General features: G+C 30.3%; 1 protein-coding gene across 2 annotated transcripts in view; it reads right to left on the bottom strand.

Moving 5' to 3' along the window:
- Positions 1-4,821: 4,821 nt before the first annotated feature.
- LOC145288029 (organic cation transporter protein-like) overlaps positions 4,822-12,284 on the bottom strand; it is a 108,523-nt gene continuing 101,060 nt past the window's right edge. Inside the window, exons 10-11 of one of the 2 annotated variants that reach the window (XR_013869253.1) lie at positions 10,465-10,622; positions 4,822-5,174 (exon numbers count right to left, since the gene is read on the bottom strand). Coding sequence is in view for 1 of the 2 variants with exons in the window: in XM_080136040.1 (XP_079992166.1) it covers positions 5,075-5,174 (100 nt within the window). In the remaining variant the exon portion in view is untranslated. The remainder of the gene's footprint in view (positions 5,175-10,464; positions 10,623-12,284) is intronic. The other variant, XM_080136040.1, reaches the window with a different exon arrangement.

The following is a 12,284-nucleotide window of genomic DNA, read 5'->3' on the forward strand; positions in this document are numbered from 1 at the left end:
CGGTTCTCGTTAAAATACCGAAGTTAAGCAACGTTGAGCCTGGTCAGTATCAGATAGGTGACCAATTTAGGAATTCCAGGCGCTGTATGTAGGAGGACGTCGACACCTCCTTGCAAGAGTTGCAAGAACATAATGTTGTCATCTCCCTTAACGGGGATATACATGCGATTGGGAACCGCTTATGAATTTTATATTCCTATGGAACTTCCTCCTTCGGAGGAAGCCGGTTTAACCTGCATAAAGTTAGTGCCGTTAACGTTTCCATATATATCAGAACACACATTTATATATACATATGTATGTATGTATGTATGTATGTATGTATGCATGTATGTATGTATGTATGTATGTATGTATGCATGTATGTATGTATGTATGTATGTATGTATGTATGTATATTGCTTGAATATAAAAACGTATATTTAAACGTAGATTATTTTGAGAGTCCTTGCAGATTAAACGTGATTTATATGCTAAGATAATTATCTTATCGTGAATTATTCATGGGTTCGAAAAATTGTAAGTAAAACTTACAAATATTTCATTTTATTAAAAGTTATGAATAAAAGTAATGTTTATTTGATGTGTACATATTATTTTCATTGTAGAACCATTCAGTGAGAAATATTAAAATGAATCCGTTTATACATTTAGTTACAATCAGCGTAAACCAGCAAACGACACTGAATGGATTTGTGTGTGTGTCACGTTTTGATAGTATGCGTATTCGTATGACAGTGTGTGTTTGGGCGAGTTGGGAATGATAGCAAGTAAAGGGTCGATGGAAACGGTATGTAATATTAATGTCAGCACATCTTTCATTTTGTTTTCATTTCAAATGTTTATTGAAAGAAAAATCTGTTTTTTATGTAGAGTCGAAGTGGATAAAAAAAATGTAATTCCAATACATTCAACAAATCCACTGATTGGTCAAAGATTTTGTTATTTTTGTTTGTTTATTTATTTATTTATTCATATTAATTAGCTAGATGCGGGCTCGAAACTGTATGCACAGAGACAATTTTGAACACAAAAAGATAAACTTGATCGCTACATAACATGTTACGAATCATGTATTATATATAACACGTAATATTCCAACAAAGAGAAAATAGACAAATATATAAATGCAGAAAAATGAAGAAAACAAATTAATAGAAAGTTATAAGTTGCATTTTATTTAAATATGGTCTTAATTTATAGTCCCCTATATCAAGATTTAAAATTATTTTATTGTAAAATAAGAATCTAAGGGTTGTATTTGTTTTGTATTAGAACTGTTTATTTTAACAATAAACTGTACAGTTTGCGTTCTTTTCGCTAATCTTTGCACCAGACTTTACTTGAAGTGTTGAATTGTGGGAATTTTTTAAAAATGGCAATACGGTCCTCGGGGTTCCTTATGTCTTCCTGGGCAACACCTGCTGTGCCTCCCAGTAATTAAATAGAAGTAAATAAAAACACGAGACGTTTGTACAAAATGATAACTGTTTTATTTGCCATTTCAGGCACAAATACTAACAAAAGATATCAAATAGTCGCAATCGACACAGATGACGGTGAAGATCAACAAATGATAACATCTTGCAAAGATGCTAATGTGTTTAGTAATGAGTTAACTGTCCACAAAATGGAGATGATTTATGTAATGAAAAAAAAAAGCAAGAGAACACGCAGACATGTCTGTGGGCGACTTTGTGCGCTTGCGTTAGTTTGAGCGTTCTACTTTCTACGTTTATGTGCGTTTTTTTTTTTTTATTTCGTGTTTTTATTAACAATATAATGAAATTTCGCGCCGAAAAACATGAGAAAATAATTGCAAAAAAATTGCTTTTAATTCAATAAATCAACGCAGTTGTAAAAATGATTCCTAAAAGTATTTTTAGTAAATAACTTTCTTTTTCTTTTTTTTTTCGATTCATTTTTAGTATATTTGTTAAGGCCATTTATAATCAAGTTTAATATATAGTAGTCTGTTGATGAGGGGTGTGTACTCTAGTTCACTCGTCGTTTAGAGGCTATTATAATACAATTTGAATATTACGTGTCTTGTGAAACGGTAATTTAGCAGTAATTATTTATTCCAATAAGAATTAGCTGCGCTTTGTAATAATATAATATATGGTCAAAATCTAATAATATCCTATTAAGGATCTCATCAAAACATTTGGAATTATCTAATGAGATTTGGGATAGAAATGTGATTGCATTTATGTTACCATTTATACTATATTTATATATATATATATATATATATATATATATATATATATATATATATATATATATATATATATATAATTTCCACAGTCAAATAACGTCGCAGCTCACAAGAGCCATAACAGCCAACAAACTGTAAGACCAAGACTCGAGTTTCGCCCTCATTTGGGCTCATCAGTTAGACATATCTGGACTCGGGATTCGAAACGAGTTCGGATATGTCTAACTAATGAGCCCGAATGAGGGCAAAAATTGAGTCTTGGACTTACAGTTTGTTGGCTGTTATGGCTCTTGTGAACTGCGACGTTATTTGACTGTGGAAATAATTATATAATCTCTCACATTTTTAAATATATATATATTATATATATATATATCATTTCTAAGCTATATATATATATATATATATACATATATATATATATATATATATATATATATATATATATATAAAGTTAGAAATTTCAATGAAAAAAGATTTTTTAAAAATGGTAACTAATTTATGATTATTTCTTCGGCTGATATTTTAAACACTTAATTGAGTAATTCAGATAAGAAACACTGGCCTAATCAGACAAAAAATCTATTATAATTAAATTAATGTATTATTATTATTATTATTATTATTATTATTATTATTATTATTATTAATAATAATAATAATAATAATAATAATAATAATAATAATAATAATAATAATAATAATAATAATAATAATAATAATAATAATAATAATAATGTATTTTATTGTTCGTCTACGATTCACGTATAAAAGCGTGATTAGATTCTGGATAAACACCCCAAATCTCCAGAACTGAAGAATAAAAACCGGATAGAATTATTAGCAATTATTAATTTTCCTATTCGGTGTTTCAGCAAAGTCCGGCGTGAAACATTTGATTATTGCTGCTTTTATTCGGTGAAACGTCCACCGTTGATAACAAGCATAGTTTTTTGGGATTTTTTTTATATAAGTTTTTCTTAATTTCACATTTTTTAATCGGTGTACAAAACAGTATTTTAATTTCTTTTTATTAAAGTTTAGTATGCAAGAATATTTGGATCATTTAGTTTCCAAGAACACCAGAAATAGGCAAAGATGAAGAGGATGAATTCACGTTTACATCGGTTTCTTCTGGTTGGCCTGAGAAAAATTGTACACAAACGAATGAGCTTGAGCTGTTTTCTTTGATTTTTAATATATTATTTATTTTTATTTATAAAAATTTTTAATATAGGGAAAGATTTATTTCTAAAAATTTTTAATATAGAGAAAGATTTATTTATAAATTTTTTTAATATAGAGAAACATTTATTTATAAAAATTTTTAATATAGAGAAAGATTTATTTATAAAAATTTTTAATATAGAGAAAGATTTATTTATAAAACTTTTTAATATAGGGAAAGATTTATTTATAAAAAATTTTAATATAGGGAAAGATTTATTTATAAAAAAACATATTTACGTCTATGCATTTTATTTTTTTTTTTTTTTTACAAAACATTTTTTAATAAACGAAAGAAATATTGCGTCTATTTGTAAAGATAGAAGATTCTATTTTTCGGGTTGTGATTGCGTTCAGCATCCTGAATTATCATTTTCAAATTACTTCATCCGCTAAAATTATTTGATTTATATATAAATTATTTCTGAAGTCATTGAAACGTAATTGATCCTAATATTTTTTGTATACATCCCTTTAAATAACCCTCATACAATTACCTTTTAAATGAAAAGGGTAATTTATTGCTATGGTCAATTTTTATTTCTCGATAACGACGGGGAAACTTTCATGATACAATTGCAAGTAAGCTACAGAATAAATGCAACATTCTCAGTCCGTGTTTTTGTTCTGTTGAACAGCCTAGCACAGAAGGTTGCGACGATTCCTACAATACCTTTTCACAAACATTCTGACCTAAGACGTACATACCTGTTTTTTTTTTTTTTTTTTTTTTTTGTTGTTTTTTACGTGGCTGGTTGAACTTTGCTATTTTTCGTTAAACAATTTGATTCGAAGACCATATAGTCACTTTTATCCCATTAAAAGAAAGTAGCATTCTCTGTTTCTGTTCCATGGAACTGACTACTAGAGATAGTGACGGTCTAGCACATCCAGGTTTAAAGTCACCTTGAACAAACATCCAGCCGATTTATAGAAGCAATAATCTTCTGTATTTTTACATAGTTTGTTGCACTTTGTTTATTAGTTGCCATAGATTTGTTTATTATCGTTTCTGTATAGGATTTATATTTTTATCATCACTTCATCGCCTTCCGCCATCGAAATGAAAAAAAAGCTGATTGTTTGACGCCAGAAATACCGAACATTGCCGAAGACACTAAACAGGAAATGTAATAATTGTATAATTGCTGTCAAACGCCATAGTTTTGCGTATGGTAACCAGTGGACCCTTTAGACTTTAGTACTTTTATAAATTTACATTTGGCATATTCTGTACAGACCATTCGATGCGGTTGTTAACAGGACAATATATCACTCAACCACAAGGATCGGTGAAATATGTGACTTTGGAAATGCGTTTTCGTTGTGTTGTATAAAATAGTCAACATTATTTTCTTATTAGAATTTCGTTGTTTTGTGTTTTTTTTGTTTTTTGTTTTTTTGTGTTTTTTTTTTTTTTTGTTTTTTTTCGTCGTTGTTTATCGATAGAAAGTTTTAAATAAAAACAAAAATGAAATCAAATGCTTGGCAGAATTCGTTTCATTTCGTATGAGTATCCTTTCTCGCATAATGATCCCGCTTGCGTAGATCGGAAACTATTAAAGACGGTGAACAATTGGTTTTGTGGAGAATGATCGGGAAATTGTTGAGTCGATCAATGATAGGTTATTCGCTTTCGTCTGTCTTTCCCACCGGTTTATAAGGGTTTAATTCGTTAAATTCTACATCGTGAAATGGTTTCTCGCATTCACTCATATAATTACCACTGAAAAAAAAAGAAGAAACAAAGTTAATTTGTCATTTAAATTTGAAAAAAAAGAAGACATATGCACTCAACAAAAAATAAATTTAATTGAATTTGCCTGGTATCAAATGCCTAATCTATAAAAGTAAGAATGTGTGTGAGGACACTTCTCAACTTATATGCTACACGAAATTTTTATCTACAGACTTGAAAGTTGATGTATGTGGTATTCAGGCATGTGAAAATTTTTAATCGGTTCTCATCCGGAAAAACGTGCTACTAAGTGGTCAACATTGAAAAATTGGTATGTGGGGGGATGTCCTTGGGCTTTTATCTGTTTTTCAGCTGTTTCACGGATGCGCACACGTGAATGATTCACATGAAAGATTCCTTGTTAAGAATAAGCAGGTTTGAAAACACTTTTTTACTTGTCAAGCTGGCCTAATGGTTATCGTACTTGACTCACTGTCTTTAGGTGTTAGTTTCGATCTTAGCTCATGTATTTTTTGACTTACAAGAAGTGGACTGTTTAGAAAAAATAAAACAATGCTCTCATGCACATGTCTCAGTTGCTGTATGAATTGAAATATAATATTTATGCGTATTTTACGACCGGGCAACGCCGGGCGGCCTACTAGTATATATATAAAAGTGAGAATGTGTGTGTGAGAGAACACTTTTCAACCTATATACTCAACGAATATTGGATCTCCAGACTTGAATTTTGGTATATAGGGTATTCAGATATGTGGAATTTAGTCGATGTTTATCCGGAAAAAAACTGCTACAAAGAGGTCAGAATTGAAAAATCGGTACGTGGAAGTCATCAGATTTTTATCTATTTGTTAATTGTTTCACGAATGCGCATGCGTGAATGACTCACACGACAGCTTTCTTATATTAAGAATAAGTAGGTTTGAAACACATTTTAAACGTGTCAAGCTGGCCTAATGGTTATCGTACTTGACTCACTATCATTAGGTTTTGGTTTTGTTAAAGTATTTTTTTACTAACAAAAATTGAACTGTTTAGACTTTCTAAAAGAATCGCATGCACATGTCTCAGTTTCTTTCCGCTTTTTTTTAAAAAAAGAATTTAACGTTAAGTTTAATACCTACCATATTTCTATTTATAATAAATAAGAATGCTGCATTAATTAAAATACAATATTTACGCGTATTTTATGATCGGACAATAAACTATGAATTAACAGAACAAAAATTCAAAAGAGCAAATTAAGCTCTTTAAATAATTACATAGGTTAACAAACGACTGCAATCAAGATATGTTTAATATCTTCGTAAGGAAACTCACAAAAAAGACAGATGTAATCAAATATGACTCTAATGTTTTTAGTTGAAAGTCATTAGATCTGTGCAATGCAGAAGTGTCCTTGAACAATTCACACTAAAATATTATCTAAAATTGTGCACGAAACGACTGTCATCAATGCGAAGTGTTTTCAAGTGAAGCCGACGGTACAAAGTGCGTGCATTGTATTCCATTGTAAATTGGACTTTTTAAAGCCGATAAAAGCAAATTAATGCGGATGAGAATAAAAAGGGACTTCTGAAATGCATATAACAACAAAAAGAGTCATGAAAAGAAAGAAAAAGTGTTCAGCCTTTTCCGAGTCAGGAAAGAAGACAATATCAGAAGAGAAGAGTCATGCTGTGATATTTTCAGGCAAATAAAATGCAAAACGTTTCAATGAAACTGAAATAAAGTGAAACAGATAAATGTAAGTCTCGCGCGCAAACATTCATATATAGAGATTCTTCGGAGTATATTGCGATGGTGCCTAATAAACAATGTGTGCTTAATAATGTTAAGTATAAAATCATACAATGAATAGCTTCACAGATGCCATCATATTTCGATTAGACACCGCATAAATGGCCAGATGAAACATTATTACCCTTGTGTTGTCATTCACTAGACGTTTAATGCTTTGTTTAACATTAAGTGTATACTATTGAGCATTTATTGGACTTTGATATTTGTAACGTTTTAATTTTTAATAAAACATCGGTACTATATAATCTCCTTTTGATACTGTCATACTTATTGAACTAACCATATATATATATATATATATATATATATATATATATATATATATATATATATATATATATATATATATATATATACAGGTTCCATTTAGCTTTTGTTTTTTGGGGTCACCCTATATATATATATATATATATATATATATATATATATATATATATATATATATATATATATATATATATATATACAGGGTGACCCCCCCCCCCAAAATAGAACATATGCTGAAGAACGGAGAAAAAAAAAGGCCAAAGACCCTAGTGTTTTGATGTGATGTTTTGAATATAATAAACTAGTTATGACCAAAGTTTCATTTCATTCGGACAAAACACTAAGCAACATGGCCTAAGAGTTGGGGCCCGTTTTGGGGGGGGGCAGCCTGTATAAAGAAATTAATGCGGAATGTAACACAGTTTGTTTCCGTCTGTCTAAGCTCATCAAAAAAAATAAATGCCTTACACTTTTGAACATTGCATATAACTTGGTGGCAGGCTGAAACAATTGTATGCAGCAAAAATGTTTTTGTTGAATTTTGGAGAATTTTGTCACTTACATTTTATGTGGTTTATATAATATCAAAATATTTTTTATTATAGCTCAAGCCTTACACTGTCAAGCTATTGAATTTCCCTAGTATGAATATATATAGTAATTTATAAAATATATATGGCGATAAAGCTTAAGCTACACTGAATATTCGGCGTTTCATCCACTCTAGGATTCCTCAGTGAAACAGATAACATAAGCCTGAGGAATCCTAGAGTGGATGAAACGCCAAATATTTAGTGTAGCTTAATCTCCATATATATTTAATAAATTACTAACTAGCTCTACCAACGTATTGAGCCCTTTTGAAGCAAATACTTAAAGTTTACGCATAAATCTATACTTTCGTATATTAATTTTATGTGAGTAAATGAAGTAGTCATATATATATATATATATATGTAATTGTTAAAAGCGCCGGCCGTCGTCTAGACAGTTGAGCTTTTGAGCTTGAGGCAGTAACTAGTCTAGCGGCACTGAAGCGCTATAATACTGCGAAACTATCAGTGGTGTAATATAAATGCTCAGTTCTTGGGTTGAAAGTATTGGTGAGTGAGATAACAAACTGCCACTAGCGTATAATTCAATTTTCTTTATGTAAACAAGTGAAGCTTAAGGCATTTGGACAATGTGATCATTGTAATATCACCTACTTATTTGGCAACAGCCAACATAGCGCAGCGGTTAGAAGTTTCGATCCTAGCTTGAAGCACTTGCTAGTCTAGCCGCACCGAAGTGATTTGATACTGCGAAACAATCTGTCTGTCTATATATATATATATATATATATATATATATATATATATATATATATATATATATATATTATTTTTTAGAGGGAATTAGACCTAGAGTCTAAAGAGCAGAGTAATTGAAATAGATTTTATAATGGAGATAAAAAAGAATACCTGCCTTACTCACGACTAAAATGCTACTTTCATTTTGGTGTCTTTAACTGCCCCCCCCATTTTTGCTGATGAGGAGATTTGTTTTTTTAAAAGGACAAAACTTTTGTCAAAATAACTGTAAATACTTTTTGTCAAGTAAAATAAAATGAACATCGTTTGTGAAACGATCGTACAATCTAGTTGATTTTGTTTGTTTTTCTCTTTTGTAACTGATTTTTAATTCAAAATTATGAATCGTTTTACTCAACACACACACACACACACACACACACACACATATATATATATATATATATATATATATATATATATATATAGTCTTATTGACTAGTTCTCTTAAATAGTTTATCAGACAGATTCAAAAAGTGTCCTTGTATAGTTTTACCAGTTTAGTTCGTCCAGTTTAATCTTTCAATATTATATACTATAATATGTGTTTGCACATATATGTTTGCAGTAATTTCAGCAAATTTGGTTATTTCACCCCCAAAAGATATTACATTATTCGAAAAGAATTGGTAAATTAAAATTTGGAAATCTGCCTTATCGAAATCTGCCTTCTAAAATGAAAATGTATTATTTGGAGTAAGACATAATCTGTATAAGATATCGAAAACTTAGGTTGTCCATTTTATGGTATATCAATACTTGTTTTGTCTATTTGCCGTGACTTTTATGGTGATATCGTTTTTACAACGTTTGGTAATATTTTTTCATTTATTCAATTAAGTATACTATGTTTTTTTTTTCATTTATTCAATTAAGTATATAACTATGCCTACATTTCGAAACGTTATTCTTGTTTTACTTTGAAAGAATCTATTACTAATAAGGATTTGGTATCTGTCTGAAGCCGAAACAATACTATTACGCCTATTGTTATATTATATTATTTTTTAATGCTCAGTTTAGTTAACTATACTATTTCAGATGTCAATGCTCAATATATTTAGTGGTTTATTTAGTATATGTTCTGTTATTATGAAACCATCCTCCCAATCATGTCATCCTTACTTCATTATTATGGGGGTTAATGTAATACCGGTTTTATGATATCATCCTACTAGAGTTCACCGATCCTTTTTGTTTGGAGAGGGTATTTTTGTATCTGCTGTGTCGTCAGAATACAATCCCCCAGCATTGCTTCGACCTTTGGAAGTAAAGTAGCATATGCTATCTCATCATGATATACGCCTTTACGCATCCGTTCAGTCTCGAAAGATAGTGGATACAGCCTGTAAGAGTGGTTGTGAGGCAAGGGTTGCACAACTCCACCCACACCTCTCCTGAATCGACGCTGCTTGAGAAGAAGTAGAAGTCCAGGACAACTGGAAACAATGCCGAGATAAGCAGAGAGCACATACATCACCTGGAATTTCCAAACGGTTGCCCATTTTAGTACTGACCAGGTTCAACCTTACTTAACTTTGGTGATCTAATAAAACCGGTGTCTTAACGTGGTTATACCGTTTATAGGGTATATGTTTGTTTCTTATAATATCATCATCTCAGATTAGCAAAAATATTAATAATCGATCAATAATTATAGAAAGACTTTAAACTTTATCAACGGATTCCACGATCGATGTCGATAACCATTCAGATTTGCGATTTCACTTTAGTGGATGAAGAAAAAAGTCGGAGTTTGAATAGGATGCAAATGAAATTCGGCATTCCCCAACAATTTCCTGACATGCGACAGTTTTCGACGATCCATTTTTAGCCGCCCATCCCATCACTAGAGAATACACAACTTACGGCCGTTTCCTTCGTCCACTACTCACCACGTGCCTTATTTTCAATTTGAATTTTCAATTTGAATTTTCAATTTGCAATTTGAGTTTAAATATCTTCGCGATTTAATATCTTCTCTTCTTGTTCTGGTATTCGCGCAGAGTTACTGCCATAAAACGGTGCAGTATCTTTTTCTAATACGTCTTTTCTGAAAAAGAAAACCCTTTCCGTTTAATATGAAACAACAAAAGTCAGAACTTCAATATATAATTTCGGAAATCCTCTGCTTCAAGAGGAATGTGCATTAAAGTGATTTTATAACTTTCACAGACACGAAGATTATGTTTAGAACTGCGTGTATGTTTTTTATTTTCCTGTTACCAATGAGTGCATATATATATATATATATATATACTTGCACACATAGACACACACACACTTACATACACATACATATATAGACATATATACATGCACATGTATATCCAAATACAACTATATATATACCGTATATTTCGGCGTATAAGGCGACGTCAGATAAGTCGGGGTACAAAATTGGAGCAAATTTTAATACATTTACCATATATCGGTTGTACAGGACGACTTCTAAATCACGAATCATGTTTGTTAAGCCTGGCTAGACATTGCAACACCCGGTACTTTATGAAATATTGGTTTTTAATGATGATTTTTTTAGTTTAAGGGTCGTCTTATACGCCGAAATATACGGTATATATGTATACATATATATATATATATATATATATATATATATATATATATGTATACATATAAACTTATAAATATATATGTGTATATATATATATATATATGTATATATATATGTTCACACATATACCTATGTATGAATATATATGTATTTACAGAAACATATATATATGCATTTATCTACGCACATATATATACATATACCTGCTCATGTACAAATATAAATGTGTCTACATATATAAGTTTATGCGCACACTGATATAAATGTGTCTGCATAAATATATATACATGTATCTGCACATATAAATGTATAAATATATATGATGCCTATACACACACACACACACACACATATATATATATGTATGTATATATGTATATATATATATATATATATACATATCTATATAGTAATGACTCTTATTTTTTATTCCGCCCTTATAGATAAGAAGGGGTTGCAAATTGAATGGTTATGATGACTGAAGTTATGCATTTATGACCTGAAAGTTTCATGTCTCTGTTAGATGTATTGACGGTGCGAGTTTCCAATAAAGAAATCCATGTCATGTACATGCGTTAGAAGCAAAGATGCATAATTGATGTTTGTTTTAAAAAAATAACTATTAAATCAGGGTTAAGGTTTCGACTGAAGCAGATTTCATTATTTTCCATCCTATTTTCCCTTTTGGCAATGCTTTCAACCATTTGTTTGATTAAAAATTCGATAATATGCGTAAACGCTTGCTTTCTTAAGTGGTCGTATGATTTTGACCAGGACTGCATGTATGTACGTATATATGTGAGCATATACTTGTGCATATATATATATATATATATATATATATATATATATATATATATATATATATATATATATATAATTAAATATATATGTGTGTACTGATATATATATATATATATATATATATATATATATGCGCGTGTGTGTTTGTGTGTGTGTGTGTATTCCTGTTTCTTCAATCATGGGACATATTGCGCATCTTTTACGCCCCCCCCCGTGCAGTTTATGGTGACATAGGAGCTTTTATGGTCCAGTATAATCTCATTCTAATTAAAGTGGATATACTTAGAATCAACCACGTGAATTTGCATGCATGTTATTCGCTGTACCAATGGCTCC

This window comes from Euprymna scolopes, chromosome 11 (assembly GCF_053919585.1).
Source record: "Euprymna scolopes isolate OS-2025 chromosome 11, ASM5391958v1, whole genome shotgun sequence".
NCBI classification, from domain to species: Eukaryota; Metazoa; Mollusca; class Cephalopoda; order Sepiida; family Sepiolidae; genus Euprymna; species Euprymna scolopes.